The 12,771-nt window shown below is 45.9% G+C and overlaps 1 protein-coding gene across 1 annotated transcript; it reads right to left on the reverse strand.

Moving 5' to 3' along the window:
• Nucleotides 1–6,745: 6,745 nt before the first annotated feature.
• Nucleotides 6,746–11,338, reverse strand: LOC124649332 (lactoylglutathione lyase GLX1-like). The gene is made up of 9 exons (XM_047188983.1): nucleotides 11,220–11,338; nucleotides 10,897–11,101; nucleotides 10,684–10,808; nucleotides 10,514–10,578; nucleotides 9,478–9,690; nucleotides 9,333–9,380; nucleotides 7,704–7,811; nucleotides 7,465–7,605; nucleotides 6,746–7,080 (listed from the first exon to the last, which is right to left on the reverse strand). Exons 1-9 carry the CDS (start codon nucleotides 11,308–11,310, stop codon nucleotides 7,036–7,038), a joined length of 1,041 nt encoding a protein of 346 aa, XP_047044939.1. The 5' UTR covers nucleotides 11,311–11,338; the 3' UTR covers nucleotides 6,746–7,035.
• Between the last annotated feature and the right edge of the window lie 1,433 nt (nucleotides 11,339–12,771).

The raw sequence follows: 12,771 nt of genomic DNA on the forward strand, positions 1-12,771 counted from the left end.
GAGAGATGGCAATAGCCTATGAGTCCTGCTATACACACGACAAGTTTTGTCCGATACTCGTACGATCTATGGTAGGTATGAATCTTCTCCTGCGAGGCAAGTGGAGGCAAACGCAGTTTGGGTTTGGGCTGGGCTGAGATTTTGGTAAGCCCCGCCTAACAAAGTTGTTTTTTACTTCGCCTTAGAACATCTTCAACGTTGCTATGTAAATGGACCCGAATCCAAAAATGCGTCCCTACCTTAGCTCAGCGGTCCGATATATAGTGTTCGATCCGTCCGTCGAGACGCAAAAACGACCTAAATATGTGGCAAGTTTATGTCTACCGGACATCGTAGTCGTCCACATGCTTCTCGTATGGGCCCGCCTGATAGTGGTACAGATGTTTCGTCTTCAGCGCGACATAACTAGTAGCGACGCGCGTGCCGGTCCCTCCCATGCCACGTGAGGGTCGAGAGCGCCGTGACGAGGTGTGCCGCCGCCTAGCCATCTTGTCAGCCGATTTTCGAGAAAATCCGACGTACGCGCTCAACTACTACAACTGGATCTCGTTCGGGACGCGGGAGTTCGACGCGCGCCACCGAGCAGGATACCTCGGTAACGTCGACTACTTCGACCATGAGCTTGGCGCGGACGACGACAAGGGCGAGTACGACGACATCGACGTGGACGGGGACGAGGGCGCCGAGGACGACGACGCTGCCGAGGTCGAGTACGAGGCGGACAGCCATGTCGACACATACCCAAGACCCAGCCGCCAGACATTAGCGAGGAGGATGCCATTGCCATCGCAATGGCCAATAGCGAGCTCGACCAGCTCACAATTGTCGTGCATAAGACACGCCATGTTGACGCCGAGCGGCACCCTATTCGGCTGCGCCTCCTCCACGCTGTTGTCGGACGTCTTGAAGTTGTTCTTCTTCTTTCCCATGGTGATGCGTCGGCGCGCGGTAGCGGTCGTGGGAGTGGAGGTGACGGTGGTGTGGGCGATGGCAGGGGCGATGTTGGTCACCTTTTGAAGGTCGGGCGCGCGCAAAACACGATGCCATTGATGGTGCGTGCAGAAGACGAGGCGACGGGCGAAGGTTGCGGCATATGCGCGGAAGCGAAGACCGCCAAAGCGATGCGTTCGAGACAAGCCTCGAGCTAGGTCACTGCCAGGCGGGCCCGTGGGAGAAGCGAGCGGTCGCGATCACGCATCGTCCGCCCATACGCAGGGTGTAAATTTGGGTTGCGTTTGTGTCTCGGCAGACAGCCTAATCGCTATATGTCGGGCTGTTGGCCTTGGATGCAGATCCATATTTCGATCGTCCAACCGTAAAGGATCATTTTCCGTCCGTTTACATCGAACCACCGGAGATATCCTGAGTGTGAGTTATACTGGTTTCAGATGAAATTCAGAGATGGCTCTCGTTGGACTGGGCAAGGGACGCACGAATTAATTACTGCCGTGCTCTTCCTGTGGAGTTTGTCGGACATAGATCGGATGTGAGTTTGTTCGATAGCCTATTAGTTATGATCCCTTGGAATCAGGCTTTCTTTTTTCCTGATATATATCTTACTCTTCGGAAATGATGCTCCACTCCGCTCATTTTTTCCGCTACCTTTTTCTCTCATTACTTGTGTCTGGTAGTTGGTGTGCATGTGGAGCAGCGTCTATTTGTTCCAATCAACACACCAAAAGTTGTGATTCTGCTCTTGTTTCAACTCAAATGGCATCTCTCACTAACCCAAATGACCCTCCATCTGCATTTATTTATCCCTGATAGCTCGCATGCTGTCGCGTCCCGGGTAGGGAATTTATTCGACAGTGCCGAGGGTGCGCATCGGCTGAAGGCGACCGATAGGGTTTCATGTTTCTTGCTGATTGGTATGCGGCGTATGATATGAAGCAATCCTGGATCATAAGTATGGTTTGGTTGCCTGACACTTTGATCTTCCTTTTGTTTTTCTAGACCTGCACTTCGTGCTATATAAATATAGCACCAGCAGCATCCGGTACCTAGTTAGGCTCCGGGTTCCTTTGTTCCCTGGTGGTCCTGCCATGCCACTCAAGTCGGTACTAAACCTTTTGCTTGATCCTTTTGTTAGCGGATAAAGTCATGCTTTAGGGCGTAGATTATCGCATTTTTAATGCTTGTGCGCTCAGGGATGCGGCGATTTGAACCGTAAACTATGTTTCACCCTCGGTAGATCGCCGCTGCAATGCTGAAAGCTTAGACAGGTGCACGTTCAGAGTTTAGACTCTAGCGCTTTCACCTTCATTTTTTTTATCTCCCAAGCGTCCTTTTGTTGGTTCTGGTTGCCCTTGATGCAAGGCGAAGTGTCTCCACAGGTTGTTCCCTGTGGGTAATTAATTAATTATCAGGTAGCATGGCACTTTGCCATGTCAAGGAAAGCAAGAATCTTTCTACCCGGAACCTTCCCCATGGAATGAAAACAAATGCGTTCTTGTCAATGGCTTTCAATCCTTCAATTCAAGTCCTGTGGACTTTGATTGTTGCTTGTGGAATTTCGCATTGCCGTCGCGGATCTTCGCATCAAGAAAATAACCGTCTTTCATACAAAGAAAACTAGCTTAATATCATCAGAGGGAGGTTAATAACAATTAGATAAGCTAAGGATAAGTGCAACCCTGCCATCATTGAACAGCGTTTTTGTCCATTTGCTATCAAACAAGCCACCAATCACAGCTCTCCTAGGTATCATCCTGATGAAACGAACCGAAACCATAGGCAGCACCACCAACACTTGTATCTCCCATCCATTGGACTGGAGTACGGACTCGATAGATTTCCCCAATTCTCAGCAGTGCTCATAGAGGGACCATGCGAGGCGGCTTCCCACCAGCACGTACAGTGCGGGGACAGCACGATTTTCTGCAAACCCTGTAAATCGGCCCATGATTTTTCTGGCCACGAGAAAGACAGAAAACCAAAAGGGGACGAAATTATGAGGGTGGCCCCGCCAGTAGCTTGGGACATAATCATGCGGCACGCCCACATGCGGAGCCCCAGCCAGCACTATGTGCCCCACGCGAGGGCGACCTGGCGGGGTAGATTTTACGAGCACGTTCGTTAGCCTGGTGCGTGTGGCTGACAGTGGGGTCTGGAGGACGTAGGGCCCGGAAGTCGGTGTGATGTAGTGGGTCTGAGGGTGGTGACGGAGCGACGGTGGTCGAGCGGGGGCGCACGGTGAAGTGGACAGTGGCTGCCGATGGGGGGACACCACTACTCCCGCCCCTATCTCGCGTAGAAAATCATGCGACCCCGTATTTCCGGGAAAGCCAGCTCCTCCCGCTGACAAACGTAGCCCAAGTGGATGACTGCTGGGACCAGGAACGTGTGGGGCCGAGATGTCATTGAGGAGGGTGGGCGTGGACGGAGGTTTGAGTGGGTGAAAGCGAGTGGCCGATTGGCCAACACGCGTGGCTGTGACGATGGCGACGCGATTGGGCGCAGCGGCAGTGCCGGCGATGGCAATGCCAGAACGGACTCCCTCCCCCGCCGGTGAAGGGGCCCGACCACTGTACCTTCTTCTTCGTCCTCGCATGGTTGCGCTTGCGCACCTGCAACTTCATTTCATTCATGGAGTACTAGAGAGTTAAGTTGGAAACATGGACGAGTCGTCAGTGTTTGGCATGTGCTCGTGTTTATCCAGTTTGGCGTGTTGACTTATTCATTGATGATAGAGTAGTGAGTTATACGTCCTCCCTTTCAAACTAATTACACCGTTTACCCGCAAAAATATATATTAATTAGACCGTTTCGTATGGAATCATTCTCTTGCATATAAATCCATTGTGTGAAAAATGGTTAAAACAAAGTTTAGACAAACATATATATTTAGAAAAAGTTGAGTTAATTAATTTTGAACGGACGGAGTACCGACGAAAACGCTAAACCAACTTGTTCCATCATCTAGACATGAGAGCTGGCCCTATTGGAACTAAAAATAAAGTTTAGTTTAAACTAACAATAATAGAAGAAAAAAATGCTATACCCATGAACATAGCACTCTTCTACTTTTCCTCATCATTTTCGTGTCTAATTCCATAGGGTACACGACAGTCGAAGACAATTTCATCCAAACGACAGGATTTGGTCCCTTTTTTCCGATCCACGCTTCTCTACATCGCGGTGGTGTTTTGTCACGACAACTTTCTGTTTATCTACTATAACAAGCTCTATTACAACAAGATTTGGCCCGCTCAAATCAGACAGGGTCCAAGGACTTGTTTGCGAACATAGAGTGCTTGTAGGTGTCGCTAGGCGGTTCAAAAATCTTTATGTATTCTTTTTTATTATTGTTACATTTTTTGTACCGCTGTTGAGAATTATGAATAACTCGTTGGACTTTCAAAAAATGAACAATTAAGAGCTTAGGAGGATGGCTATGTGCTAGTCTGTTATACGCGCCTATAACACATTCGTTTTGTGGGAAGTAGCCCAATCTCGTGTCCTAATGATACCCGCAAAGTTAGTGGATCTAAAAAAAACAGAGCAAAATTAGGATGTAGACTTTCGTTCGAAATCGTTAAAAAAAGGCCGACCTTCGCGAAGGGAAGGCAACTCACTCCGGACGCGACAAGTGGCGCGCTGTGGTGCCAGAAAATCCCTGGGAAGTGGTCTCCGTGCTCGCCACATGTCGCAAGGGAAAGCAAGGTGGAGATGAGGGAGGAGAGAGAAGACTGAGTTGTGTCAGTTTTTCCCCCTTTTCTTCTAGATTCGTTTTTTCAAAATGAAATATCTTGAGAACCGTAAGTCCAAATTGCGAACCGTTTTCACCTTTTAAGATCCTCGCGTCGAGATCTTCAAAACTAGATCTCATGTTGATAGGTTTGGAGATACTTTTTTTCGTACTTCCAATAATGTTATGATTGTACCTGTGGTGTGTACCTAACTGTACTCGTGTTTCAACTGATAAGTACTTCTGTTTTTAGTGTATTTGGTGCAATTTTTCCCTTTACTCGCTAATCGTATCTCGCCGTGTGCGGGATCAGCACTCGTACTTATGCGCGTATCTGTACTCGCTCGTGTGCGCCATCGTACTTCTATACATGTACTTGCTCGTGTTCATGATCGTACACTGTCAGTATGCGCGTTTGTACTCGCTCGTGTGCGTGATCTGTACTTGTAGTCGCTCGTGTGTTCAACTCGTACTCGTGTGTTGTGCGTGATCGTATCTGCTCGCGTGTGCACGATCGCACTGCTGTCGTGTCTTGACTGTACTTGTACTTCGCTCGTGTGTTCAATCATGCTTTCGTGTGTTGTGCGTGATCGTACTCTGCTCGTGTGCACGAATGTACCTGCTCGTGTGCGTGAGTGTACCTGTACTCGCATGTGTGTTCAACTGTACTCGTGTGTTGTGCGTGACTGTACCTGCTCGTGTGTTGTTTTGTACTTGTACTCGCGCATGTGTGCCACTCCTGCGCGGGGGAGTTACGCGCGTGGCCGGGATGAGTACGCGCGCGGCGCAGGACGAGTACGCGCGCGGCGACGTACGCGCGAGGCAACTTACGCGCGACGCGGGACGTAAGCTGGCTCGGCCGGGTTGCTCTTTTGTGAACGCACGCGCTGCCACGCGTCAAGCGCGGACGAGGGCACTGCCCTTCGCAAAGGCAAACCTTTTAATAGTGATACCCGCCTTTCGTTTTGCTTTTGCCATTTCTCGCCCACTACTGGAACCGATTGAGCTCACAAGAATGAGCGTGAGAAGTTGAGGCCCAATAAAAGCGTCTTGGCGAAGCCTGGGTAGAATTTTTTTGTCAAGCAATTTCCGCAGAAGAGGGAGAAAGGGCCGTAAACCCTATACACCGACCAGGTCGGCGCGTACCGCGCGCCGCACACCCCGCGCGGGTACGGGCCGGTCCAGTTAGGTGCGGGCTGCCTCCTTTTTCGATTTTCCTTTTTTTTCTTATTTTTCTGTTTCTTTTTTTCCTGTTTTCTTTTTTCTGTTTTCTGTTTTCGTTTTTTCTGTTTCCTTTTTTTACTTTTATTTTTCAGATTCGAAAAAAAGAAATATTTTAAAAACTGTTCAAAATCTGAAAACCGATCAAATTTAAAAACTGTTCAAACTTGAAAATTGTTCAAACATGAAAAATATTCAAATTTAAAAACCGTTTAAATTAAAAAACCGTTCAAATGTGAAAAATGTTCAAATTTTGAAATATATAATTTTTTGAAAAATATTCAAAATATAAAATCGTTCAAATTTTAAAACTGTTGAATTTAAAAATGTTCATATTTTGAAAATAATCTTGAAAAATAATTTCATAAAAATGTTAGATTTTGAAAAGGAAAAATATTAATAACAGAAAAAAAACAGAAGAAAGAGAAGAAGAAAAAAAGAAAAAAAACGTACCTGAGCTAATGGGTCGTGGCCCAAACTACCCGACCTGGTCGCTGGGGGTGTGCGGCACCCCGCACGCGCCGACCAGGTCAGCTTATAGCAGTTCCCGAAAGGGCTCACAACTCGCCCAAAATCGCAGCCTCGAGATACAAAACATTATAGAATATCATATGAATTTCTCCAAAATATAAGAAACCACCTTCACAATGTATCATAGGGTTGCCTTTTATTAACATTTAAAGTTTAAACATGGCAACCCACTTGTCATGGTAGAATCCTCATTAAATTTTCTCACGGTAGACCCTAGGATACAAAATAATAATATGATATCAGACTCCTTTTCTTAATAAATTGCAATGTTACATGACACTGCATGATATACTGGCATTGCAGTCATAGAGAAAGATTAGCGCATATAATCTGAACTGGAGAACAGGTACACTTGGGAATGTTTTTGGGCTTTGCAGAAGAAAAATGCACATATAATTTAACTTTGCTAACAAAACGACCGCTCATCTACATTGCAAAACGAAGTAGTTAACCTAATTCTCTATGACACAGTCGACTGGACCACAGCCTATCTACAAACCTCATTTTGAGGCTTTTACAAAATTTCAGGAGGGGTGCTTGCAGCTCGAGGTAAAAGCCCTGTGAAATCTGTACCAAAATGACATGCTCCGCAAAACTCATTCTTCCAGTTCCTTGAGAAAATCTAAATTGTCGACGAATACCTGCAATTGAAATAAATATAACAGTGAGCACAAACAGCATGTTCACCATGAAGTAAAGACCACCAGCACATAAAGACTTATTTCTAGTATATACACATTATTTTGACAGACATCCCATTATTGTGTGTGTGTGTGTGTGGGGGGGGGGGGGGGGGGTTCCTAGTGAGAACCATCATTTTGGTTGAAATTTTAAAACGAGTAAGTTTGAAAATCGTTGTTTAATTTGCTTCTTTTTTTACAGCAAACAGTCCGTAAACAGAAGCTATGGCATAGCAGAAAATCAACAGGAGCAAAAAAAACTGTCATAATTAATACAGCCCTGTCCCACGCACATAAATAGAAAAGTAAGAGAACTGCGGCACCAAAACAAGAAGAAATACATACTGATTTCCAGCCATCTGGATCTGTGCATGCAGTTATCTTGGTACTAATGCCAGGTAATGGACCAGGTTCACGAGTTATTTGTCCACCATTTTGTCTAACGACTTCTGCAGTCTTGTAGACATCATCGGTACCAATAGCAATCTGGAAGGATACAAATGCCAACCTTCAGATGTGTAACATAAGAGGTACGAGCTAGCGATAGAACACACTAGAAATATTCACCATTGTATAGAGCATACCTGCGCATAAGCATTTCCTTTGTCATATTCCTTGACACCATAATTGTATGTCAGCTCTAGTACAGCATTTTTGTCTTCAGGACCATATCCCATCATAGCAATGGTATACTAATAAGGAGCAACAGTTAGAATTTTGAATAATGCCCTGAACTATACATGGAAGGGACAGTGAATATGAAAATTTTGCAGCAAAATACTAAAGGAGGATAAATATTAAAAGACAGAGCTGAAAGCTTATATCGGTAATCAACAAGATAGATGGGATGATAACTCGAATCAATGAAAACAGTGGAAGTGCCAGGGCCTACAACCAACGGGGGTCAAATAAATGCGGCACTGCCACTGAATGAAAATGACAGTGAAAACTAGCAACACGCAGTACCATAATTTTGTGTTCATTGTTTGTACAATTAAGGTCATACTTTGTGATCTGAACTTCTGTTATAAAGGACAAGTTTGATGGCATAATGTGGAAGGTTTACATGCTGAATATTTGTTATTTCTGTCTGTTGGACTTGAAATGGCAAATCATTTTAAAGCTTTTGTAACCTGGACGGAAGGAAATCTGAAACCTTCTTCCCTAGTGAGTGGTGTCAGTTAAACAAGAACATACCAGCAAACACATACAGAATTAAATATTTTGTTTCCACAACCACTAAAAAGATGAAACAGCTGAGGAAAACACAGCACACGACAATCCTGATTGCATATACAGTGATCACCTTGAGACAATTAATAGACCTGCCCTATGAACAAGTATGAGAAGAATCTTGATGGCAACATGCTTGGAACTACAAGATTACGACAAACAAGGTTCAAAAAGGAGCTAGGCAGGTGTTTTGCCAGCACCTTGCATGCCTAGGCGGCACCTACGTGTCCACCAAGAAATGAAGCAGGAGAAGTTGCAGGTTGAAGAAAACATGCAAGCGTAAACGAAGATGGCAAGGGGAAAGTCGAGATAAGATGAGCCGACTCAGCCCAATAAAACCAGAACAGCCCATGTGTCCATACTAAAACAGTATCTGGAAACAGAACAACAGATGCCACACTGGCTCTGTCCCTCCTCTCCCTCTCTCTCCCTCCATGCAGTGACGGCAATGAGCAGGCAGAGCTCAATTCATCGCCAGAATCGGTCATCATTGTCAGGGTGGTTGAGGCGAGCTCCGAACTACACCTTGTGTGATCTCGACAATCTACAATCATAAAGGCTTGTCTACGCCAGAAGAATGAAGCTTAGAACAAACTTGCCTATACCAGAAGAATGAGGCATACAACCAACCTTTTACATTTTCTAGAAATATAAGGAAACATATTGTTCAACGCTCAAGTATCAACCACCTTCAGCAATAGTATCAAAGTAGACACAGGTGGTACCTGTTACTGTCTCAAGTTAAGTTAAATCAATAGCTCTGAACCAAGTGCAGAAATTAAAGTTAAGTTTCTTGACTAAACTTGTCTAGTGTTCTAAATAATAAAAACGGAGTAAAAGATACGGGAGACTAAAGGAAATGTTTTCTTGTACTTTTGAAGTAGTAGTGTTTCGATCTCATGTTAGAAAGCATAAGATGAAAAGCTTAGCAAGCAGACGTGACAAGCTCCGTCAGTATGCTGGTCTTGGAAAGTACCAACCTTGTATTGAGGATTGTCTTTCTTGCGAAGAAGTTCCATACCAAATGCCTAATTATCAAAATTATGCCAAAAATTAGTAATTTGATGGAATATAGAGAAATGAGAAAACTACTATACAATTCCCAGTTCAAGCCAAATAGGTTACCTTCTCATAAAAATTTATAGCACGGTCTAGATCTCCCACTCGAAGCATTACTTGGCATAAAGGCTCAGGTGTGGGACCTCTTTCTATAAGCTCAAATTTGTAACCATCGGGATCTTCAATGAAGGCAATGACTGATTTTCCACCTTTTACCGGACCTGGTTCCCTTGTTACTGTTCCTCCCTTAGCTTTAATAAGTTCAACTGTTTTCTCGACCTGCAACATTTTAGCAGGAAAATGAATATATCAGCAACCTCTTATGCATGTATAAAAAGGTGAAATTAAATCATCTAGCATATTGCTAATGAATAACATGTTGAGAATTTTACGCATAATCTGGAGCATATATATATAGTTTTGTTTTAATAAAACATTAAAATGACCATGGCCCAAGATAATAATCATAAGCAGCAATAAACCCGTAACACTGCAACAAATCATAAGTTGATGGTAAAAGAAATCGAACCATCTCAGCTTATTTACAGCTAGTTAGTTCTTACTAAAGACTAATGTCGATTCCGTGGAAGAAACTAAATTATTCTCAATCCTGCCTAAACTTTGCATCCCAGTTGTCTGGAGGTTTCACTGCAGAAGTTGAAGCCACATTCACATCCCCACACAAAAGGTTGCATCAGCCTCATAAGAAACTACAACCCAAGCAAGCCAATGCTAGTAATAACGGGCGAGAAAATAAGACATCTCGCGAAGCAACCCAGCTTTTATAAAACATAGATATGTCTGGATGTTTGGACTTTTAGTTAAGCGTTAACCCTTCATAAACGAACAGCACACGGCTAGATATTCCTTAGGCACATGAGGCATGATTTCCCTAGGAAGGTAGCACAAATCGCTTAAACTTCTGGCGGCTTTGAAACTAAGCTCAATCAATCATTTAAAAGAAAGCTATAGATCAATAGTTGAGCTACTCATAGCTGATACATAATTAGCACTGCTTTAGCTACAGAAGGCAGGAATAACAACATTGCATCGACTCGCATGGTGCTGAATCTCAACAAATATAGGAGAGACAGATTCTTACATCCTCAACAGCGATTCCAAAATGACCGAAACCAGACCCGATGTCATAACTCTCCACGCCGTAATCTGCCAACAAATGATTTCGCAAATGTTAAATCAATAGGAAAGGTACGGTTTCTCAGAGAGATAAAGGGGTGCCATGGCACGGGCGTTTTGACCCTTGAAGCTTACTGTAGGTGAGCTCCACAACGAAATGCGAGTCCTCTGGTCCGTACCCTAGGAAGGCGTTGGTGTACCTCTCCTCCGGGATGTCCCTCTTCCGCAGCAGCTTCATCCCCAAGCACTCGGTGTAGAACCTGCAGGAGCAGGACCCCATCCAGAATTGACGAAACGGGCGGTGGTCAGAACAAATTTCATCGGGGACGAGGGACGGGGTTGGTTTACTTGATGGTCTTGTCGAGGTCGCCGACGCGGTAGACGACGTGGAGCAGGCGCCTGCGGTCGCTCTTGACCCACTCCAGCGCCTCCTCGGGGCCGATCACCGTGCCCGCCCGCGCTGCCGACCCGCCAGCGCTCACTCCCCTCGTTGCCAGCCTCGCCGGCGCCCGCACCCCTGCTCTGCCGCCGAAGAGCGCCTCGCGCCGCGCGACTGGGAGGGAGAAAACGGAACAGCGAGAAACGATGTGACGGCAATCCCTTCCCCACAGGACGGATGGATAAGGAGAGTAAGAGGAGGAGATGGGTTGGGAGGGGTGGGAGTGGCGTACCGGAGACGAGTGGGTGACGGAAGCGGGCGGCGGCGAGGTGGATGGAGGAGGCGGCGGCGGCGATTGGGAGGGGGAAGAGGAGGCGAGCCATCGACCCAGACGGGGGAAGGGAGGAGGGATTTGGGGAAGACGACAGCACGGGGGAGGGGAGTCGCTCTATCCTGCGTTTGGATCTGCCCAGTTTGTCAGTGTGTCTTTCTCCAGAGGTGGGACCGGCCGGTCACGTGGGCCCATCGAGGTGGCGAAACCTTTTTTCTGGAGTACCGTAATCCTAATTTTATTCAAATTCAAACAACGTTAGGCTATTTTTTATATTTGCAATCTCACTTGTAAATGATTTTTTTATTAGTTGCAATCTCACTTAGAGCATCTCCAGCCGCGTCCCCTAAGAGCATCTCCAGTCGCGTCCCCCATACCGCGCGGATTGAGCGTTTGGGGGACGTGTTTTATTCGTGCCGCCTTTGGGGGACGTCGCTCCCCAGCCGCGTCCCCCAAACGCCGCCCCCAAACATTTAAAATACTTTTTTTAACACATAATAAACCATTTATCAAATGTAGCATATGAATAAAAATGTTTGCGAGGATTGTTTTCAAATTAAATTACAACAAACAATAAAACAAGTAATCAAATATAATAAATAGGGCTAGATGCTACATCAAGGTGCCACGAGTATTTCCTTTGATCCTCCACAAATGCTCAACGAGATCAGCTTGAAGTTGCTCATGCACATTGCTGTCACGGATCTCTGCGTGCATGACGAGAAAATCGACAAAATCTGCGAGCAACTCATGATCAACCTCCGCAAGAGGGCCTTGACACTCATAGGGACCAACATGTGACCTAACATGATTCTTGCGGTCATCCTCGATGATCATGTTGTGCATGATCACACAAGCCTCGCATCACCTCCCACATTTGGTCGTGAGACCGGCTTAGAGCAGTGGTACCGGACAATGGCAAATTATGCTTGAAGCACACCAAATGCCCGCTCGACATCCTTCCCGCAAGCCTCCGTCGTGTAGTAAAGTGGGAATTCTTCGGACTCGATGGATTCGAGATTGTTTTGACAAAAGTGGCCCATTTTGGATATATACCATCGGCTAGATAATAGCCTTTGGTATATTGGTGGTCATTGATCTCATAGTTGCATGGTGGAGCATGCCCTTCCACTAGTCCGTCGAACACGGAGACCGCTGCAACACGTTGATGTCATTGTGTGATCCCGCCATGCCAAACAAAGAATGCCAAATCCACAAGTCATAATCTGCCACGGCTTCAAGCACCACACTTGCAATATCCATGACGCCCTTTGTATATACCTTGCCAAGCAAACGGGCAGTTCTTCCATGCCCGGTGCATGCAATCGATGCTTCCAAGCATTCCAGAAATCCTCTGGCAGCATTTTGTGCCATGATCCTTGCAGTATCTTCCTCAGTTGGCTCTCTCAAGTAGTATTTGCCAAACTTTCCCACCACAGCTCGGCAAAACTTGTACATGCACTCAATGGCAGTAGACTCACTCATGCGAAGGTAGTCGTCCTGTGTATCGGCA

Source organism: Lolium rigidum, chromosome 4, assembly GCF_022539505.1.
Source record: "Lolium rigidum isolate FL_2022 chromosome 4, APGP_CSIRO_Lrig_0.1, whole genome shotgun sequence".
NCBI classification, from domain to species: Eukaryota; Viridiplantae; Streptophyta; class Magnoliopsida; order Poales; family Poaceae; genus Lolium; species Lolium rigidum.

Excerpts from the sequence above, each read along its gene's own strand:
- LOC124649332 (XM_047188983.1), bottom strand. The coding sequence starts at position 11,310 with ATGGCTCGCCTCCTCTTCCCCCTCCCAATCGCCGCCGCCGCCTCCTCC. Across the intron at positions 10,809-10,896 it reads GACCTCGACAAGACCATCAA|GTTCTACACCGAGTGCTTGG; the intron begins GTAAACCAACCC and ends CTGCTCCTGCAG. Across the intron at positions 7,606-7,703 it reads AAGGAAATGCTTATGCGCAG|ATTGCTATTGGTACCGATGA; the intron begins GTATGCTCTATA and ends GTATCCTTCCAG.